Source organism: Micropterus salmoides, unplaced genomic scaffold (assembly GCF_014851395.1).
Source record: "Micropterus salmoides isolate LMB-PRFRI ecotype aquatic unplaced genomic scaffold, ASM1485139v1 Ms_hic_scaffold_11, whole genome shotgun sequence".
Classification (NCBI taxonomy): domain Eukaryota; kingdom Metazoa; phylum Chordata; class Actinopteri; order Centrarchiformes; family Centrarchidae; genus Micropterus; species Micropterus salmoides.
Genome location: NW_024040152.1, coordinates 36,447,954 through 36,469,678, shown reverse-complemented (window position 1 = coordinate 36,469,678; position 21,725 = coordinate 36,447,954). Strand labels below are relative to the sequence as shown.

Sequence of the window (21,725 nt, the reverse complement as noted above, 5' to 3'; positions counted from 1 at the left end):
TTTTAGCTTGAAGCTAGTATCTCAATCTTTTATCTGAACTTACAGGGAAAGTTATTATTCTCATAATGAAGTCCATTTTGATTATGATTCATGCTAACTGTGCACCTCTGTTGTACAGATTATACGTGACTCTGGGTAAAATGTAAATAAGGACAATCCTTGAAAACTCAGTCCAACCGAAACGAAACTGCATCCAGTCTTGGTGCTAAGCTAAGCTAACAGTTCCCCCTGTGTCCAGTCTTGGTGCTAAACTAGGCTAACAGTTCCCCCTGTGTCCAGTCTTGGTGCTAAACTAGGCTAAGCCTAACCTGGACTTGTCTGTGTACTGGACTCTGATGAAACGGGACTCTGGAGAAGAAGAGATTTACAGGAATGTGTTTTTATAAAGTTTTATTGAAATGAATGTCTCTGAATGTCAAGTAATGTTGATAAAGTTTGATTACAACTAAAATGTTGAACAAAAGTTCATTTGACCCTTTCTGATACAAAGAACTAAGAACTGAATGTTTATCAGTCAGAAGTTTGGGAATAATTCAGTCTCACAGGTTCAGCCTGACAGACGAGTGGGTTTGCTTTTATTTTGACGGGAAACAACAGAGAGTCTGTCATTCCTCTTTTATTAGGGTAGGTGTATGACATCACCTCTGACACGTCAGAAGAGGGAGGAGCTTCAGCTCAAACTGTTGAGGTAAATACACCTGTCAGTCAGTTGATCCAACTATCACATGAGACTACTGATTAGTCTGAACTGGATCAGTCTGACCTGGATCAGTCTGGTTTTAACTGGATAAGACTGACCTGGATCAGCCTGGTCTGGTTGTTCACAGATACTGAAATTCAAAGTATTTTTGTACCCTGAGAACAGACGGAAATGTCTCTGATGAATCTGATCTATTTTTCTTCTTTCACTCTGACTGTAACTCAAACTGGAATAAAAACATTTGTTTCATGTTCAGCTGCTCGTCCAATCGTCAGTCAGACCCAAACTCAGGACCTGCGTCCAGACAGGACAGGAAGTGTGTGCATGTGGGGGGGTCGAGGATGGAATCTTCAGGTCCAATCGAGCTGCACCATTTTCCTAACAACATAAACCAGAGCAGAGGCTGCAGAAAGGTTCTTATGGTCACAGAGGGACACTGAACAAAAAGTTCAAGACAATTCAGCTTCGGCAGCGGGCGGGCGTGTGCGTGAGGCGAGCACTTCCCCTCCCTCTGACAGGGACACCTGCTGCTGAACACAGACCGTTCCTGCTGCTCCCTGAAAACAGATTTCTGTTCACCTGCTGCTCAGAAGGAGCCTGTTCTGATCGGGGCTCTGAAGGTAACGCCCTGGCAGCGGCAAACAGCTTTGGTTTAATATTTGAGATCTTTTCATGTGACAACAGTGAAGAAATTACCCTTTGCTCCAGTGTAAAGTAGTGAGCGTACAGCTTGTAGAACAGCGTAAAGTAGCGAGCGTGCAGCTTGTCTAACAGCGTAAAGTAGCGAGCGTACAGCTTGTAGAACAGCGTAAAGTAGTGAGTGTGCAGCTTGTAGAACAGTGTAAACCTGCTGTCCCCTCAAAATAACACACCACACAGCCGTTAATGTCTAAACTGCTGGCAACAAAAGTGAGGACACCCCTCAGTGAAAATGTTAAGTTGGGCCCAAAATGTCAATATTTTGTGGGGCCCCCATTATTTTGTCAGATGTCACAGTACATGTTGGCAGTCACGGTTCCCTCAGTGAACTGCAGCCCCAGACCAGGACACTCCCACCACCATGCTGGACTGTAGGCAGGACCCACCTGTCTTTGTCCTCCTCACCTGGTTGCTGCAACACACGCTTGACACCATCTGAACCAGATAAGTTTATCTTGGTCTCATCAGACCACAGGACCTGGTTCCAGTAATCCATGTCCACAGTCTGCTGGTCTTCAGCAAACTGTTTGCAGCTTTCTTGTGCATCATCTTTAGAAGAGGCTTCCTTCTGGGTCGACAGCCATGCAGACCGGTTTGATGCAGTGTGCGGCGTATGGGCTGAGCCCTGACAGGCCGACCCCCCCACCCCTTCAACCTCTGCAGCAATGCCGGCAGCACTCAGACGTCTGTTTCCCAAAGACAACCTCTGGATGTGACGCTGAGCACGTGCACTCAGCTGCTTTGGTCGACCATGGCGAGGCCTGTTCTGAGTGGAACCTGTCCTGGTGAACCGCTGTATGGTCTCGGCCACCGTGCTGCAGCTCAGTTTCAGGGTCTTGGCGGTCTTCTTACAGCCTCGGCCATCTTTATGTAGAGCAACCGTTCTTTGTTTCAGATCCTCAGTTCTTTACCATGAGGTGCCATGTCGAACTTCCAGTGAGCGTTATGAGGGAGCATGAGAGCGATAACACCAAGAGCCTTTCCAAAAACCAGACCCTCGCCACTTCCACTCTGACATGGAGTGAACTCTGGTCGGAGTCGCCCTCACAGCCAAATCGAGCTCCCTAAGCCGCATGGTGTACATACACAGCAGACAACTTTCAGACGAACTACCCTCTCCCGAGCGTAAATAGGATCTGACGTTACCGCGGCACTCACTGCTGGAATATGTGGATCAAATAAACAACAGATTATTATTAAGATTCAGGAGTGATTTTGAGGAAAAATTTGTTTTTTGCAATAACGAAACTGAAAGCATTTGTCAATTATTTTGTGTTTATGAACCAAATTATTTTGGTTGGATTTCAAATATTTCTTTAAGACTCTGACTTTACAGATTAACGAAAAATAAATAGTAGCCTATATTCTTTTATGAAAAGATTGATCGTCATTGTAAAAGTAAAGCAGCATTTAAACCTCTTTATCTTATATGATAGGGTTAGAAGTGAAGTATTTGAAACAGTTAAAATATATAAAGACAACTATTTTTCTTTAATGCCTTTGTTTCTTGTTACTGACCCCCCTGTGTACCTAGTTGTGCCATGTTCTATTATTCTGTCGTTTAATGTTGGCTATTTAGTTTTGGCTGAAGATTTTCATATGAGATGAATACGATTCGACAACAGTTGGATTGTCTATCAGACAAGAGCATTTTTTTAAGAAATATAACCTTTAGGCTATATTTAGGTTTCTGAAGTGGGGCTGTTTGAAGTACTTGTACACAGTCAGTGTATTACCTGCAGTACATGGAGGTCATCGAGCTGTACTGCTGTGGGGGGGCCGGCTGCTAACGGGTTTTACTGCTTCAGTAGCGGCGTACAGGGTCCAGTACACCGATCAGCCTGAACATTAGGACCACCTGCAGGCCGCACTGACCCGTCTCCGTGGACCCCTCTGTGTATTCTGACCCCTTTCTATCAGGACCAGCAGAAACCTCTTCAGCAGCAAGTCTGTTGGATCGGACCACGCGGGCCAGCCTTCACTCACCTGTGGGGTTTAAAGTGGGTCACACTGAACCGTCCTCCTGATCGCAGCCATTTAATCAATCACTCAGTCAGTCAGAGCTGTGAAACAGATTTATTAAGACGACTGTCGAACACATTTAAAAGTTTCACAAAGAAACGACAGAAAATATTTACAGTTTCTGATCAGTTATCAGTTATTGATCATCAGCTATCGGACGAGTGGACCAATAACAGATCAGGTAGTGAGATATCAACAAAGATAGGAGTGTTGAGAAGATGCTTCCTTCTGCGCTGCATAATGAAATATAGAAATATAATGTAGTTAGAAAAACGGGGTGAAGTAGATGCTTCACACTGTTTAAAGTATTTGCTGTTTCATGATTACACATCTATTTTGTAATAATGCAATAATATGAGCTTTGGCTGCATTAACATTGATTTGATCATAAGAAGCTTTATCAATCAGGTCTGAAGAAAGACGCTGTATACTGTAGTGAGATGCAGAGACGGGAGTGTTAAAGAGATGCTTCACTCTGTAGCATGTGTGGATACAGAACCACAGATAAGGACTGAGGTAAGAGCGTCACTCGGTTCATTTCTTGAAGAACTTCTTGTTGAGGAGGAAGATGAGCAGATTGACGTTGATCTTTGCCTTGTCGAACATCTTCATCACCGCCACGCCCTCGTACTGCAGCTGCAGCAGGTCCTGTAACAGACAACCACCCCCCCCCCCCCAGTATCATGGGTAAGACAGACACACTTTAAAATATGGAGGACAAACACACTAAAGTCCAACCTGGCTGGCACCTGGCCTGGTTTGTACCTGGTATTTCAGCAGGAACTCTTCCATCTCCACGCCGAGGAATCGAGCCTTGACGTTGAAAGTTCCTTTCTCAGGTCCAGGAACGATGTCAAAAACCACGTTCTTAAACCTGGAACAGTTCAGATCGGATCACTATTCAACTGTTATCTAAATGAGAAAATTAAGATGTAATCTAAACAATGGAACCGAAAACCAGTCTTGGTCTGACGTGCGGTCCAGATTCAGTCCGGCCTCCCTGATCTTTCTAAGCAGCTTTAAACTGCTACAGTCCATAGTTCATGTTGTCATTGACCTGTTGGCTCTTCTTCTCTAACCCTGCTGGTTTGTTCAACTGGCTGCACTCCACGTGTCACTTTGCTGCCTTCTTGGCCGGGTCACCGCTGACAGACATTTAATGGTTAAATTAAAATACAGCGCCTGAGAATTAAATGTCAAACAGCTTTTTCATTTTCATTTGCTCATAGAACGAGTCTGAGAAAATTACATGCGATTATTGTTTTTTCATTCATGTGGAAAAGTTCATGTGCTGGTTTTAATATTGTGCCCTACAGGCTTCCATACGCCTGTGATGCTAAATTAACGTCAGCAGGTTCTGCAGGTGTGTGTTCTGCCGGTTCTGCAGGTGTGTGTTCTGCAAATGTGTGTTCTGCCGGTTCTGCAGGTGTGTGTTCTGCCGGTTCTGCAGGTGTATGTTCTGCAAGTGTGTGTTCTACAGGTTCTGCAGGTGTGTGTTCTGCCGGTTCTGCAGGTGTGTGTTCTGCAAGTGTGTGTTCTGCCGGTTCTGCAGGTGTATGTTCTGCAAGTGTGTGTTCTACAGGTTCTGCTGATGTATGTTCTGCAGGTGAGTGTTCTGCCGGTTCTGCAGGTGTGTGTTCTGCAAGTGTGTGTTCTGCCGGTTCTGCAAGTGTGTGTTCTACAAGTGTGTGTTCTGCCGGTTCTGCAAGTGTGTGTTCTGCAAGTGTGTGTTCTGCAGGTGTGTGTTCTATAGGTTCAGCAGGTGTGTGTCCTGCAAGTGTGTGTTCTGCCGGTTCTGCAGGTGTGTGTTCTGCAAGTGTGTGTTCTGCCGGTTCTGCAGGTGTGTGTCCTGCAAGTGTGTGTTCTGCAGGTGTGTGTTCTACAGGTTCAGCAGGTGTGTGTCCTGCAAGTGTGTGTTCTGCCGGTTCTGCAGGTGTGTGTTCTGCAAGTGTGTGTTCTGCAAGTGTGTGTTCTGCCGGTTCTGCAGGTGTGTGTTCTGCAAGTGTGTGTTCTGCAGGTGTGTGTCCTGCAAGTGTGTGTTCTGCCGGTTCTGCAGGTGTGTGTTCTGCAAGTGTGTGTTCTGCAGGTGTGTGTCCTGCAAGTGTGTGTTCTGCCGGTTCTGCAGGTGTGTGTCCTGCAAGTGTGTGTTCTGCCGGTTCTGCAGGTGTGTGTTCTGCAAGTGTGTGTCCTGCAAGTGTGTGTTCTGCCGGTTCTGCAGGTGTGTGTTCTGCAAGTGTGTGTTCTGCAGGTGTGTGTCCTGCAAGTGTGTGTTCTGCCGGTTCTGCAGGTGTGTGTTCTGCAAGTGTGTGTTCTACAGGTTCTGCAAGTGTGTGTTCTGCAGGTGTGTGTTCTGCAAGTGTGTGTTCTACAGGTGTGTGTTCTACAGGTGTGTGTTCTGCAAGTGTGTGTTCTACAGGTGTGTGTTCTACAGGTTCTGCAGGTGTGTGTTCTACAGGTGTGTGTTCTACAGGTTCTGCAGCTGTGTGTTCTGCAGGTGTGTGTTCTGCAGGTGTGTGTTCTCACTGTGTAGCGGGCAGGTCTTGGATCTCTAACAGAACGCCTTTCTCCTGCAGGCGGGCGGCGTTGTAGCTCAGAGCAGGAAGCTTCTTCTTCCCTTTGCTCTCTGCTGCCTTCTTATTAGTCGATTTGCTGCAACACATAACCAATCACAAGATCAGAACAGGTCCTACATGAACTCAAACAGCCAATGAGAGTTCGGAACGGTGCAATTAGGAACCAATCAGCGTTTTCTCTAATGATCACCAATCAAATCTTTTTCACGTATCAACACACAACGTGTCACACTGTTCACAGACCCAATAAGAACCCAGGACAGGAACGTGTGTGTGTGTGTGTACCTGGTGGCGGTCAGGTTGTCCAGACAGGAAGTGATGTAATGTCTGTAGTAGTCCACCTGTTCGCTGTGGAAGCTGCTCTTCGCCTGCAGGCTGCTGAGAGTCTGATGGAGCTTCTGAAGCTCTGCCCCCCGACGCTGGCGGTGCAGGCGCTGCTGACGGATGTCCTGGAGGGGGGGAAGGTGTTAAAGGTCAAGTGACATCAGACATAGTGTGTGTGCGTGCGTGCGTGCGTGATGGGTCACCTTGGCGATCATCTGTAGGATCTGGTTTTCAGACTGAGGCGGTCTCAGGACTCCAAGTCCCTCTAGACGACGAAGACTCCTCAGGATCTTCCTCTTCTTCTCCTCTAATCTCAGGTTGCCGTTGGCGACTAGCGACTGGTTCCTCTTCATCTTCTCGGGTGTGCGAGCGTCCTGCCGAGCACGCCGCTGCATCAGCCAATCATGACACGCTTCCTGCGGAGGAGGAGGAGACGACTGGAGTTCACCCGAGGTCCACCTGTACCCGTGTGTGCGTGCAGGAAACTAACACCCGCCATGTTCGGTGTGATCTCACCATATAATATCTGTCAGTAACTGACAGCCGCCGCTTTCTTTACGTGTCGCACTGAAAGCAGAAAGATCCGCCAACACGCCTCATTCACACTTGGGCGTAATCCTGGATCTCTTTAGCATTTAGCTAGCTAGCTACCTAGTGTGGCGTAGCGTTTAGGAACCAAACGAACAGAACGCCGACAAAGAGGAGGCTGAAGCGGAACATAAATAAGTAATCCACTATCAGAGCTTCTCCCCTCAGATCAAAGACTACTCAGAACCAGGAGCCAGACTTCCTGGACTGATTGTAGAAGGTGAGCAGTGATGAGGAGAAGGAATAACAAACATCTTTATTCATTTAACAGCAGTAATATCATTTTGCTTCTTCAGCCTCTTCCTCAGCTGTCAGATTGACATCAACCCTTTTATCTGGATGGATTTGTGTGTGTGTGCGTGTACCTGGTCATGTGATGCAGATGCTCTCAGGATGTCACCCAGAGAGTCACCTGACTGAGTCCTGATGACGTCGATGATCAGCTGCTTGGTGCTGCAGGAAACAACAGGAAGTGACCTCAGTGTGAACATTCATGAAGGACGGTGATCTGAGCGCGCTCACCACTGCAGCTGGTTAAACACACCTGAGCAGGTGAAGCTAACAGGCTAACATGCTAAGCTACCTGAGCAGCAGTCCTCTGGCGTCTGGTTTGTCGTCAGACTCGTTGAAGATGTCGAACTTGTTGGTGAGAGTCAGAGAGACCTCCATCTTGCTGCTCTGAGATGGATCTGGATCTGCTGACGAAGACTCTCCTGAGGAGCAGAAAGCACTGGTTCACTGACAGAACGCCGTCACTGAACAGACAAAACGCCTTCTAACGTGCACACGCCAGCTGTTGTTTTTTGATTGGTTGGTTGTTCTGCACTGCTGGGTCTAAACCAAGCAGGACCCTCCGGGTGTGAAAACCTGAAACCTGCGTCCTCTCTAGCGGCCAGCAGGGGGCGACTTAAACCTGCGTCCTCTCTAGCAGCCAGCAGGGGGCGACTTAAACCTGCGTCCTCTCTAGCGGCCAGCAGGGGGCGACTTAAACCTGCGTCCTCTCTAGCAGCCAGCAGGGGGCGACTTAAACCTGCGTCCTCTCTAGCAGCCAGCAGGGGGCGACTTAAACCTGCGTCCTCTCTAGCGGCCAGCAGGGGGGCGACTTAAACCTGCGTCCTCTCTAGCGGCCAGCAGGGGGCGACTTAAACCTGCGTCCTCTCTAGCAGCCAGCAGGGGGCGACTTAAACCTGCGTCCTCTCCAGCAGCCAGCAGGGGGCGACTTAAACCTGCGTCCTCTCCAGCAGCCAGCAGGGGGCGACTTAAACCTGCGTCCTCTCTAGCAGCCAGCAGGGGGCGACTTAAACCTGCGTCCTCTCTAGCGGCCAGCGGGCGACTTAAACCTGCGTCCTCTCTAGCAGCCAGCAGGGGGCGACTTAAACCTGCGTCCTCTCTAGCAGCCAGCAGGGGGCGACTTAAACCTGCGTCCTCTCTAGCAGCCAGCAGGGGGCGACTTAAACCTGCGTCCTCTCCAGCAGCCAGCAGGGGGCGACTTAAACCTGCGTCCTCTCTAGCAGCCAGCAGGGGGCGACTTAAACCTGCGTCCTCTCTAGCGGCCAGCAGTGGGCGACACCAGCGGCTGCAGAAAGAAGTGTGATTGTAAAGAAGTCTGTGAGAAAATGTTTCTACTTGCCAGCTGATTTATTCCCTCAGTAAACACTTTCCTGATGAGTTTCTGGTCTCAGTCGCTAGTTTCAAGTCTTCTTCAACACAGCATGATGTTCATTTAGTAAATTATGGTCCCATTTAGAGGAACAGAGACCAGGAAGGACTCACTTCCTGTCTGCCGCTGTGGAAAAGCTGCACAGAAGTTGTGGTTTCAGGAGCAACTCGTACAGAGCTCAGTGACCACCTACTTTCACGGCTCCGGTTCTGGAGGTGAAGAATCCTCCTTCTTTAAAGAGCTTTAAGCCTGGAACCGATCCAACCAGCTACGATAGGAATCGTCACCACAGAACATTTGAACCGGAGTACAAAAATGTGTACTGTGTTATGTAAACGAGTGAAGGAACTACTCTTCCCATAATGCCTTGGGAACAATACCTTTTCCAAAGACGGCCAGCCTAACGATAGTTTAGCTTCTTCTTGAACTGAATCCTTCTCATAGTGTTTATATCGTTGACGGCTTGTAGTTTGTGTTGTCGTCGACGTGGTTCAGAACTTTGTTCCCGACGCCATCACGGCTCGAGGGCCCGGCAGGGTCGGTTCTACCGGTTCCCCACATGTGTCACAGGGAAGAACCGGTGATCGTTTAGTGACCCAGCTACATTCCTGTAGCCAACGTTCTGCTAACATTAGGTGGTTTAGTCTCTGAGAGCAATCACGCTGCTCTGTGGGGAACGTGATGTAAACCGTTCAGTGCCAACAGGAGCCAACGTGACATTCGAGCTCCACCAGTCAGAGAGGATGCTGTTACACCTGAGGACTGTGGGTAGGTTGGTAACATACGGACTTGTACAGGAGCAGAAACTATGGTATCACAGTCTGGCAGCTTGTGGGGAGTCCACATCAGACAGTTACAGAGTTATGGATCAGAATCAGAACCCCAAACAGATCATGATCCTCACTGTTGAGCTCTATAAAGCTGATGTGTTACTGTCTGGGATCAACCAATCAGTGCACATCGTTACAACACTTTGCTGTTGCATCAGCTCCTCTGAGACCGACAGGTACCTTCAACCCCTGCCTCTGTAGATCCACCAGAACCAGACCAGAACCCAAAACAAGTCACACAGCAGAGAACAGGATCAGTGATCAAGCAACAGTGTGAGCTTTAGTACCGATGAGTTCCTGCAGGGTGGGCACTGATCCCAGATCCTTCAGCAGCAGCCTGAGGGGGTCCGAGGGGTCCGGACCCAAAACCTCCTGATGCTCCAACAGCAGCTGGACACACACACACACACACAGAGTCAGATGCAGGATCCATGTCAGCAGCTTTAAGGGGCACTGAGCACCAGAGCAGGCAGCAGGTTCACCAGGAGGTTCACCAGGATCAACACATGTATGTTTGCTTTGAAAATATATCATGCTGAAGGTGCATCAGCGGCACCCTGATCTTGATCCAGGGTCAGGGTCTGTAACAGACCTGGTGCGTGTTGAGCAGCTCGCTGACGGAGATGTAGACCACAGGTTTGTTGACGATGAGCAGCTCGGAGTATTCGTCCATGTTGAATCTGTCCTCTGGCTCAGGAACGTCACAGACACATAACAGGAACTTCCTGCCAGACAGAAAACAGGGCATGAATCTCCCTTCCCAGGGTTTCAGGACAGCGACTCTGTCAGAGAGGTGATTTAAAATACTGTTGTTGGTTTATAATATAGGTTCACATGCCAGACCTCAGAGGTCAAAGGTCGTTCTATGATTCTGACCTGAACTTGCTGTGGGTCTGGCTGATGTACTGGTTCAGGTCTTTGACGTGGTATCCGTCTCCGTGGAAGTGCTTGTTGGCGGCGGTGTGCTGCAGCATGCGGGCGATGGAGCCCAGGATGTGACGCTGCTCTGGCTGCAGGGCCGAGCCGGCGGACCGGTCCACCACGTCGAAACCGTCCGGAGCCACGACGGCCGGGTTCATGTAGCGATAGTAGACCAGGTTACCGACAATCTGAGGGAGAGGAGGTCACACAGGAAGGAAGTGAAGCGACGCTCGTGAGCTGGAGCACGTCAGAAACACCATTTCACTACTATTAACAGATCAGCTGATATCTGGTTCAGGCTCCACGTCCTGGACGTTACCTTGTAGAGTTCGTCTTCGCTGGCTTCAGGAAACTTTGCCTTCAGAGAGTCTCTGAGAACCTTTGCTGTGTAACGTAGACCATATCTACAACACACACAAACACAACATTAATGTGCTGTTGTGAGAGGAGACCTACGGTAGTTTGTGCAGGTGACCGAGAGGAGACCTACGGTAGTTTGTGCAGGTGAAAGGGAGGAGACCTACGGTAGTTTGTGCAGGTGACCGAGAGGAGACCTACGGTAGTTTGTGCAGGTGAAAGGGAGGAGACCTACGGTAGTTTGTGCAGGTGACCGAGAGGAGACCTACGGTAGTTTGTGCAGGTGAAAGGGAGACCTACGGTAGTTTGTGCAGGTGAACGGGAGGAGACCTACGGTAGTTTGTGCAGGTGAACGGGAGGAGCAGGTGAACGGGAGGAGACCTACGGTAGTTTGTGCAGGTGAAAGGGAGGAGACCTACGGTAGTTTGTGCAGGTGAAAGGGAGGAGACCTACGGTAGGAGACCTACGGTAGTTTGTGCAGGTGAACGGGAGGAGACCTACGGTAGTTTGTGCAGGTGAAAGGGAGGAGACCTACGGTAGGAAACCTACGGTAGGAGACCTACGGTAGTTTGTGCAGGTGAACGGGAGGAGACCTACGGTAGTTTGTGCAGGTGAAAGGGAGGAGACCTACGGTAGGAGACCTATGGTAGTTTGTGCAGGTGAACGGGAGGAGACCTGCGGTAGTTTGTGCAGGTGACCGAGAGGAGACCTACGGTAGTTTGTGCAGGTGAAAGGGAGGAGACCTACGGTAGGAGACCTACGGTAGTTTGTGCAGGTGAAAGGGAGGAGACCTACGGTAGGAGACCTACGGTAGTTTGTGCAGGTGAACGGGAGGAGACCTACGGTAGTTTGTGCAGGTGAAAGGGAGGAGACCTACGGTAGGAAACCTACGGTAGGAGACCTACGGTAGTTTGTGCAGGTGAACGGGAGGAGACCTACGGTAGTTTGTGCAGGTGAAAGGGAGGAGACCTACGGTAGGAGACCTACGGTAGTTTGTGCAGGTGAACGGGAGGAGACCTGCGGTAGTTTGTGCAGGTGACCGAGAGGAGACCTACGGTAGTTTGTGCAGGTGAAAGGGAGGAGACCTACGGTAGTTTGTGCAGGTGAAAGGGAGGAGACCTACGGTAGTTTGTGCAGGTGAACGGGAGGAGACCTACGGTAGGAGACCTACGGTAGTTTGTGCAGGTGAACGGGAGGAGACCTACGGTAGTTTGTGCAGGTGACCGAGAGGAGACCTACGGTAGTTTGTGCAGGTGAACGGGAGGAGACCTACGGTAGTTTGTGCAGGTGAAAGGGAGGAGACCTACGGTAGTTTGTGCAGGTGAAAGGGAGGAGACCTACGGTAGGAGACCTACGGTAGTTTGTGCAGGTGAACGGGAGGAGACCTACGGTAGTTTGTGCAGGTGAAAGGGAGGAGACCTACGGTAGGAAACCTACGGTAGGAGACCTACGGTAGTTTGTGCAGGTGAACGGGAGGAGACCTACGGTAGTTTGTGCAGGTGAAAGGGAGGAGACCTACGGTAGGAGACCTATGGTAGTTTGTGCAGGTGAACGGGAGGAGACCTGCGGTAGTTTGTGCAGGTGACCGAGAGGAGACCTACGGTAGTTTGTGCAGGTGAAAGGGAGGAGACCTACGGTAGGAGACCTACGGTAGTTTGTGCAGGTGAAAGGGAGGAGACCTACGGTAGGAGACCTACGGTAGTTTGTGCAGGTGAACGGGAGGAGACCTACGGTAGTTTGTGCAGGTGAAAGGGAGGAGACCTACGGTAGGAAACCTACGGTAGGAGACCTACGGTAGTTTGTGCAGGTGAACGGGAGGAGACCTACGGTAGTTTGCAGGTGAAAGGGAGGAGACCTACGGTAGGAGACCTACGGTAGTTTGTGCAGGTGAACGGGAGGAGACCTACGGTAGTTTGTGCAGGTGACCGAGAGGAGACCTACGGTAGTTTGTGCAGGTGAAAGGGAGGAGACCTACGGTAGTTTGTGCAGGTGAAAGGGAGGAGACCTACGGTAGTTTGTGCAGGTGAACGGGAGGAGACCTACGGTAGGAGACCTACGGTAGTTTGTGCAGGTGAACGGGAGGAGACCTACGGTAGTTTGTGCAGGTGACCGAGAGGAGACCTACGGTAGTTTGTGCAGGTGAACGGGAGGAGACCTACGGTAGTTTGTGCAGGTGAAAGGGAGGAGACCTACGGTAGTTTGTTCAGGTGAAAGGGAGGAGACCTACGGTAGGAGACCTACGGTAGTTTGTGCAGGTGAAAGGGAGGAGACCTACGGTAGTTTGTGCAGGTGACCGAGAGGAGACCTACGGTAGTTTGTGCAGGTGAACGGGAGGAGACCTACGGTAGTTTGTGCAGGTGACCGAGAGGAGACCTACGGTAGTTTGTGCAGGTGAAAGGGAGGAGACCTACGGTAGTTTGTGCAGGTGAACGGGAGGAGACCTACGGTAGTTTGTGCAGGTGAACGGGAGGAGACCTACGGTAGTTTGTGCAGGTGACCGAGGAGACCTACGGTAGTTTGTGCAGGTGAACGGGAGGACCTACGGTAGTTTGTGCAGGTGAACGGGAGGAGACCTACGGTAGTTTGTGCAGGTGACCGGAGGAGACCTACGGTAGTTTGTGCAGGTGAACGGGAGGAGACCTACGGTAGTTTGTGCAGGTGACCGGGAGGAGACCTACGGTAGTTTGTGCAGGTGAAAGGGAGGAGACCTACGGTAGTTTGTTCAGGTGAAAGGGAGGAGACCTACGGTAGGAGACCTACGGTAGTTTGTGCAGGTGAAAGGGAGGAGACCTACGGTAGTTTGTGCAGGTGACCGAGAGGAGACCTACGGTAGTTTGTGCAGGTGAACGGGAGGAGACCTACGGTAGTTTGTGCAGGTGACCGAGAGGAGACCTACGGTAGTTTGTGCAGGTGAAAGGGAGGAGACCTACGGTAGTTTGTGCAGGTGAACGGGAGGAGACCTACGGTAGTTTGTGCAGGTGAAAGGGAGGAGACCTACGGTAGTTTGTGCAGGTGAACGGGAGGAGACCTACGGTAGTTTGTGCAGGTGAACGGGAGGAGACCTACGGTAGTTTGTGCAGGTGACCGAGAGGAGACCTACGGTAGTTTGTGCAGGTGAACGGAGGAGACCTACGGTAGTTTGTGCAGGTGACCGAGAGGAGACCTACGGTAGTTTGTGCAGGTGAACGGGAGGAGACCTACGGTAGTTTGTGCAGGTGAAAGGGAGGAGACCTACGGTAGGAGACCTACGGTAGTTTGTGCAGGTGAAAGGGAGGAGACCTACGGTAGTTTGTGCAGGTGAAAGGGAGGAGACCTACGGTAGTTTGTGCAGGTGAAAGGGAGGAGACCTACGGTAGGAGACCTACGGTAGTTTGTGCAGGTGAACGGGAGAAGACCTACGGTAGTTTGTGCAGGTGAACGGGAGGAGACCTACGGTACTTTGTGCAGGTGACCGAGAGGAGACCTACGGTAGTTTGTGGAGGTTGGAGGTGATGGCTTTGAGGACTCGGTCTGTCAGGTTCCTCAGGTTAATGATGGCGATGTCGATGCGTCTCTGGACTTCAGGGTGACTCAGAGCTTCAGCAGGTGAAACCTCGTATGGCAGAGAGCTGCAGGAACAAAGACAGGTGAGTCAGGTGTGGAACCCAGAATAAGAGATCGACAGAACTCCAGGTGAATCTGTGTGTCTGTTGCCACCTCTTGTGTCCGGTCTTGGTTTCGGTCTGGTTGATCCAGGTCTTGTACACTTCCACCGGGTCGGTCCTGATGCTGAGGGTTCGGTCCAGCAGGACATCCTGCAGGGCCGGACCCAAAGACTCCCGGAGGGTGTTCTGACCGCGAGCGTTACGATAAAAGTTGACCAACATCTTGATGATGGTGGGGTTACCAGTGACCACGTCCTGAGGCTGCTCCACCTTCAGTCTGACATCACCACACAGAGACAGGTAGATAAACCTTGTTACAACACAGGCCTTCACAGTGTGTGTGGTTTGTGTGTGTTTGTGTGCTGTCACCTGATCTCGTATCGCAGCGCCTCAGTGAACAGCTGCAGCAGCAGGAAGGCCTCCCTGCGGTCGGAGCCGTAGTTAAACAGACTGAACACCAACATCTCCATGAAGGAGGTGGAGCGACTCTGAGGCATCAAGAAGATCAGCTGAGCCAGGTACAGAGGCTGAGTCTGAAACAACACAGACACCCGGTTTAACATCTCCCCTGACCTCAGATCAGCTGAGCCAGGTACAGCGCTCTCAGGAAGTGACAGTGAGATGTAAAAAGCTGTGCATGGGTTCGGAGTCTGTTACAAACATCTGTGCGTCTCACCTGCAGCAGGTAGAAGAGGTGTTGGTAGGCCTCCAGCCTCTCCCTCCGCTCTCTGCTCAGAGCCTTTAGTCCTTTACTTCTCTCCCCGTCCATCATGTCTGACAGCTGCTCCTTGTTCTTCTTTGTCAGTTTCTTACAGTGAGACACCACTTCCTGTTTAGACAGAGAGAGAGAGAGAGAGAGAGAGAGACTCCTCAACACCAACAAAGTCCCTAGCAAGGCAGGCTGGAGTAGGGGATCAGGGTTTTGAAGTTTGGTTCTCATGAAATTCCCATTATACTGGCGATCGGGTTTCTTTGATCTGGGTAAAGGATCAAGGTACTCGGGATCCGAGAACAGAAAGGGTGTAAGGGGGTAAGGGATCGTGTTTCTGACGCCCTCGCTGCGCAGAGTACAAACAAAGCTTCACCTGTCAAACGGTCTCTGTACCTGCAGCGTGGCTCTGTTTCTGACCAGCAGGCCGATCTTCAGGTCCATCAGATCCAGGTCTGCCTCCAGCTGTCGGTTGAAGCGGATACTCCTCACTACCTCCTCCCTCAGACGCAGCAGCTCCGCCTCCTCTCTGATGTCACCGTCGCCCTGGTCGAGCAGGTGCACGAACTTCCTGACCACAGACAGGGGCGGCGTGGCCGAGTGCACTGAGACAGGTGAGGGGAGGAGTTTAATAATGACTTACTGCACCTGATAACTCAAACACGATATTAAATTATTTATAAATGAAATCAGCCATTCTGACCAATCAGAGGCAGCTTTCCATTAGGGTTTCCTCGTTAGTAAACTCACCCAGCATCCTGTACTCCTCTCGAGCCCTGTTGGCTCTGAAGAAGGCCTGAATCTTAATGACAGCACCCACCTGTGGACACACAGAGTTACTACACCCTTAGACCACAGAGACAGAGGATACTCCTTTCTGATTGGCAGGTGTCCGTCATGCAAAGATCCCTCTACCAGCTCTGATAGTTTAAGAAATAGGGTCACATGTTCAGATTGAGACTACTCTCAGGTGTGCGCTAAATATGAAGCTACAGCCGGCAGCTTAGCTTAGCTTAAAGACTGGAAACAGGGGGAAACTGCTAGCCTGGCTCAGTCTAACTGTAGAGTCCATATCTTCCATTTTTGGAAGGTGGGTGTTACACGTATTTCTCTTTAATAATGCTTTCTCCTACTGAAATGTGATGTAGTTTCTATTGAAATCTAAATTTTTTTTCTATTGAATGACGTAGTTTTACCTGGTCAGGCCTGTAAAAATGGTTCGAGGTGTCACACATATGTTTGAGCGTTCAGGGGAAACTGTCGGATTGATTTTACCTTCGAAGACGTGACAGAACACAAAGCTGAGACCGAAACGTCTGTCAGACCTGTTGTCATGTACGTGAACATCAGGAGACTCACGTGGCGTCTGAAGAAACGCAGTCGAGCTCGATATTTCCTCCTCGCCAACCACATCTTCACAAACGACTGGATCTGTGAACGCAAACAAAACCTGTTTCCATAACGCACTTCTTCTGGAGTTTAACAAGAACTTCAGGTTTTGCGTCCAGATGATAGATTTCATTTTGATTTGTGGAGGTTTGCCCTTTGGTTCGTCAGGAGACCTCGAAGGCTTTGTGAGTTGGTCGTTACCTTGACAACAGCTCTCCAGTTCATGTAGAGAAACTGCAGCCGCCGCCTGTATGCCGCCTGCCGGGTGAACCTCCTCCAATGGGACTGAACACAACAGGAAGATGAGCATCAGTAAAGCCACTGTTAACAGGACGTTAGAATCTCCACCAGCTGACGCCAAACTTTTAATGTGGATCATCTGTGCAGGTGACGTTCGCTTCTACGTTTTGACATGACGCTCAGATGATCCTCACAGCGGTGGAACAGCAGCAGAATCACTTAGAACATGTGATAAGAGCTACATTTAATATCTCTTATCACATCACATGAGCACTCGAGAAATGGCACATAAACATCAAACAGGTACATTAATCTAAAAAATATTTCATCTGAAAATCAATACATTCATTGATTATTCAACAGAGACATGAAATTACTGCAGCACTTTTTTGTAGTTCTAATAAATAACGAGCAGTCTTCTTCACTTCATTAAATATGTCAGACGTTCTACACTCACGAGGAGGAGAACGTTCCTGAAACTCGACGCCCCCAAACAGGCTGTCAGCAGCGTTCTCACCTGGATGACGATGACAGCAGGTGTCTGACTGCTCAGGTAACGCCGTCTGGCCTCCAGCTTCTGTCTGATCAGGAACCCTCGACTGACAGCCTGCAGACCAACGACGAGGGCTTCACTGCTCCGCCAGAGGACGCTGCGGCTGTATGAGCCTGAAACGCTGCTGACTACTTTCTGCAGAGGGGGACATTACATCACTGCTGCTGACCAATCACAGGCAGGGGACAAATGTTTACATTCATTCCCTGAAAATGTAGAAAGAATCTGTCCTGTGAACAGACCGCTGACCCCCCAGGTGCGTCAGACCGCCGACTCCCCCCAGGTGCGTCAGACCGCCGACCCCCCAGGTGACTCAGACCACTGACCCCTCCCCCAGGTGACTCAGACCGCTGACCCCCCCAGGTGAGTCTCACCTGTATCTGGTGTTGGTCGAGAAACACGCTGTTGTGTACGAAGCCGCTGGGTTTCTCCCAGGTGCCCTCCAGTCTGTTCAGGTGAAAGTAGTAGAACGAGCCGTCGTCCAGTCGGAATCGAACCCACGGACTCCGGTTGTCTCCTGAACACACAGAGCGGAGGACAGACTGCTTCAGATTTTTAAAAGGTATAAAAAAAACTCCATCTGGAGCTGTTTCTCGCCACTGGGACAAAGTATCAGGATTGTTGCTAACTGCCGTTAGCTAGTTAGCCGTGCAGCTAGCTGGCTCTGCCCAGACCGGGAGCGTTTGTTTAAACCACTAGCTCAGGAGCTGTGGACGGGGTGAAGTGGTTTTCTCCTGCTGGTTGGTCGACACGCTCAGAATCATTAGCGCTGCTGCTCGGAGAATGTAGATCTTCAAGGCTCATGGTTGCTGATAACGTTCTGTCTCCGCCTGAAGCTCAAAAAACTTAAACTCCCCAAAATATTTATTTTAATCGTTACATTAACATCATAAACGTGCGAGTTGACCACAGCGAGGCAGGCGGCCCTTGTGATCGGTCAGTCGTACCTCTGTGTATCCGGTCTGTGATCAGGCTGTGGAGGTCTCTCTGATAATCTGCTGCACAGGCAGGAATCACGCCCTGCAGCTGGACCTCAGGTAACGCCAGAACACGGAGAGTCTGGTTCACTTTGTTCTCCTTCACGGCCTGATTCACTGCTGCTACTGACAGACACACTGAACACAGAGAGAGAACAGCAGCATCATTACTTCAGCAGATCCTCCTCATGAGCATATTCTAATAATAATATTAAATATATTACAGGTTCACAAGAATTGTTTAATGTTCACTCGGTTTTTAAAGGACCTGTTAAACACAGCAGCAGCTTTCAGAGACATTTCTACATGAATGGCGCTCTGAAAGCTCCACCTCCTCTCGCCCTGATACACCGTCGTACCATTTTCATTCAAACATCTTTGATTATTTTATCTTTTATTATTCTCTCCTTTCAAATGTTGTTTTTTCTGTTTTTTTGTTAATGTGAAAACCAAATCTTTGAGTTGTGAATGAGCTGCAGGCTGATCAGGTTTTGTGTCTCTGCGATCAATAAATCCTCTCAGACTCACGCTTCAGAGCTCTCTGACTCTGCTGATTGGCTCTGCTCACTGCCTCTTGGATATCAGCCAACCACAGGTCTGCTCCCGGGTCTCTGCTCACCTGATTGGACAGAAGGGCGACACATGACGTCAAAGTGTATGAATGATGAAGATTGGTTCAGGTCTCAGTAACATCTACAAATACAAAGTCCAGTTTCAGCTTCACCGTTACGCCGATGACAAGCAGCTCTATATGCCGGTCAGACCCGGGGGGCGGTATAACATCACTCACAGAAATCTTGCTGAAATCCATTACTGGATGTCACAACTTCCTACATCTCAACTTTACCAGCTCGGACGTCACTGTACTCGCTTCCCCAGCTCACAAAACTTAAATCATGGCAAACCTCTGAACTAGCAGCTGATGCTAAGCCCTCTCCCAGAAACTGTGGAGTAGTCCTTGACCAGGACTTGTGGTTTGAACCCCACGTAAAGAAAGTTATTCAGTTATGTCTTTATTTTGTTAGAAACCTGCCTCTTAGACCCCATCCCGACTAGGTTGCTTAAAGATGTTCTACCCTTAGTCAGCACTTCTATACTAGATATGATCAAGCTATCTCTATCAACAGGCTATGTACCACAGTACTTTAAAGTAGCTGTAATTAAACCTCTTCCGAAAAAGCCCAAACTTGATCCGGATGTTTTAGCCAACTATAGACCTATATCTAACCTTCCATTTCTCTCTAAGGTTCTGGAGAAAGCAGTTGCTAAACAGCTGTGTGACTTTCTACAGAGCAATAGTTTATTTGAGGATTTTCAGTCAGGATTTAGAGTTCATCATAGCACAGAGACAGCACTGGTGAAAATTACTAACGACCTCCTTATTGCATCAGACAAAGGACTTGTCTCTGTACTGGTTTTATTAGATCTTAGTGCTGCATTTGATACCATTGACCATCAGATCCTATTGCAGAGACTGGAACATTTCATTGGCATTAAAGGAACCGCTCTAAGCTGGTTTAAGTCCTATTTATCAGATCGATTTCAGTTTGTACATGTTAACGATGAGTCCTCCATGCACGCCAAAGTTAGTCATGGAGTTCCTCAAGGATCTGTCCTTGGACCAATCCTCTTCACTTTATATATGCTTCCTTTAGGCAATATTATCAGGAAACATTCCATAAACTTTCATTGTTATGCAGATGATACTCAGTTATATCTATCGATCAAGCCAGATGATACTTATCAGTTAGCTAAACTTCAAATGTGCCTTCAGGATGTTAAAACCTGGATGACCTGTAATTTTCTAAGGTTGTAATTTCTAACGCAGATAAAACTGAAGTTATTGTTCTTGGGCCTAAGCACCTCCGTGACGCATTATCTAAAGATATAGTTTCCCTGGATGGCATCGACCTGGCCTCCAGCACCACTGTGAGGAATCTTGGAGTTATCTTTGATCAGGACACGTCTCACATTAAGCAAATTTCAAGGACCGCCTTTTTTCACCTACGTAATATTGCGAAAATCAGGAACATCCTGTCTAAAAATGATGCAGAAAAACTAGTCCATGCATTTGTTACTTCTAGGCTTGATTACTGAATTGAAATATTGCTGCTCCCGAGTATATTCAAGGCTTAACTACTCCAAGGTCTAGGCTATAAACCAAAGGGGACAGGGCCTTTGCTGTCAGGACCCCTACAGTCTGGATCAGTTTCCAGAGGAGATCAGGCTCAGAGTACAAAAAATGTATACAAAAAAAACATTTCCCTGTGTGATGTGTCATTTATTTATTTAAAAGTGCTGTAAATCTAATTTGTTATTAGATTTCCTTTATTTGCAGATTGACTTCTTTATGTTTTATTCGTTGAATGATGCTAATTTTTATTTGGCTTCTCGTCTATGTTTTGAGTATTGTGAAGCACTTTGCTTCCTGTGATGAAAAGTGCTGCAGAAATAAAGCTATTCTCATTGTTTCTACCACCTGTGGTTGGTTACCTGTGTGGACTCACCTGAGCTTTGTGCTGCCTGGCTCTGCTCAGCAGGATCAGGTATCTGCAGGCGTTTGCAGGTAAAACCTCGTCCACGCCGCAGGAGGGCAGCATCAGAGCCACCAGCAGCTGCTGAGAGTCTCCTCTGACCACAGCGGCGTTGATCTGACCCACAGCCAGCAGCTCTGAAGGTCAGAGGTCAGACAGAGGTGATGCATTAACAGCTGCACCAACAGTAGGAAATGGTATACACTTCCTGTCTCTAAGTGGGCGTGGTCGCCAGCCCCCCGTGGTGAGACCTTCTGGACGTGTAGAAGAATGCAGGACATTAATTAACATCAGATCCTGTCGGTGTGTCGGACATTTTAATAATCAGTGAAGTTACGCTGCTGCGCCTTGTGCGTAAACGTGCACGGCGTCTCTCTCCCCGTCGGAGCAATGCGACCTGAAATAACAACAAACGGTGAAATACTGCCACCGACTTCAGACCTGGTTATTTTTGGTCACTTTCTGCTGCCTCAGCCCAAAACTCCCACAGACGGGCACGAGCGCATGTGCTAGTTAAACAAGGTGGCTGTGAAAAGGACGACTGCGCTGGGTGGAAAGTAGAAATGATGGGAGCAAAATGGGCCCTAAATCTCAAAGTTAATTTCCTCCTGATACGTCTGATGATGAGGCCAAAGAATCGGTCCTGATCTGAGCTCACGTCCCATCAGACTGAACAGACTGCCTGTCTCCTAAAGGGGCGGGGCAAAGACCAAACCGACGGGGCACAGAAACAGGAAGTGAACCGTTAATTTTGTTTGGTGTGTGTGTGTGTGTGTGTGTGTGTGTGTGTGTGTGTGTGTGTGTGTGTGTGTGTGTGTGTGTGTGTCCATACGCTGGTGTTCGTCCTGCGCTGTGTTGTTCACACAGTTGATTCCTTCCTGCAGCTGATTCCAGGTCAGCAGATCTCTGCCCGCCTGCTGCTTCACACCAACCAGACTCTGGAAGTACCTGAAGGCACAATGACATCATCATCATCAGGGCTGAATGATAGAATATCTAAATTGC

General features: G+C 49.2%; 2 protein-coding genes across 2 annotated transcripts in view; one reads left to right on the top strand and one right to left on the bottom strand.

Moving 5' to 3' along the window:
- LOC119898367 (ankyrin repeat domain-containing protein 34A) overlaps nt 1–3,426 on the top strand; it is a 10,219-nt gene extending 6,793 nt beyond the window's left edge. Inside the window, exon 3 of the mRNA XM_038712577.1 lies at nt 3,320–3,426. Coding sequence (XP_038568505.1) covers nt 3,320–3,426 — 107 coding nt within the window. The remainder of the gene's footprint in view (nt 1–3,319) is intronic.
- A 30-nt stretch (nt 3,427–3,456) lies between these two features.
- The window catches only part of iqgap3 (IQ motif containing GTPase activating protein 3), a 30,811-nt gene continuing 12,542 nt past the window's right edge, over nt 3,457–21,725 (bottom strand). Inside the window, exons 14-38 of the mRNA XM_038712435.1 lie at nt 21,553–21,668; nt 20,694–20,857; nt 18,715–18,805; nt 18,157–18,324; nt 17,584–17,726; nt 17,174–17,344; nt 16,618–16,701; nt 16,387–16,458; nt 15,778–15,847; nt 15,424–15,632; nt 14,995–15,147; nt 14,688–14,851; nt 14,371–14,595; nt 14,142–14,282; nt 10,637–10,721; nt 10,273–10,505; nt 9,989–10,121; nt 9,684–9,786; nt 7,490–7,619; nt 7,272–7,359; nt 6,522–6,734; nt 6,280–6,443; nt 5,945–6,070; nt 4,187–4,295; nt 3,457–4,069 (exon numbers count right to left, since the gene is read on the bottom strand). Coding sequence (XP_038568363.1) covers nt 3,956–4,069; nt 4,187–4,295; nt 5,945–6,070; nt 6,280–6,443; nt 6,522–6,734; nt 7,272–7,359; nt 7,490–7,619; nt 9,684–9,786; nt 9,989–10,121; nt 10,273–10,505; nt 10,637–10,721; nt 14,142–14,282; nt 14,371–14,595; nt 14,688–14,851; nt 14,995–15,147; nt 15,424–15,632; nt 15,778–15,847; nt 16,387–16,458; nt 16,618–16,701; nt 17,174–17,344; nt 17,584–17,726; nt 18,157–18,324; nt 18,715–18,805; nt 20,694–20,857; nt 21,553–21,668 — 3,469 coding nt within the window. The 3' untranslated portion in view covers nt 3,457–3,955. The remainder of the gene's footprint in view (nt 4,070–4,186; nt 4,296–5,944; nt 6,071–6,279; nt 6,444–6,521; nt 6,735–7,271; nt 7,360–7,489; nt 7,620–9,683; nt 9,787–9,988; nt 10,122–10,272; nt 10,506–10,636; nt 10,722–14,141; nt 14,283–14,370; nt 14,596–14,687; nt 14,852–14,994; nt 15,148–15,423; nt 15,633–15,777; nt 15,848–16,386; nt 16,459–16,617; nt 16,702–17,173; nt 17,345–17,583; nt 17,727–18,156; nt 18,325–18,714; nt 18,806–20,693; nt 20,858–21,552; nt 21,669–21,725) is intronic.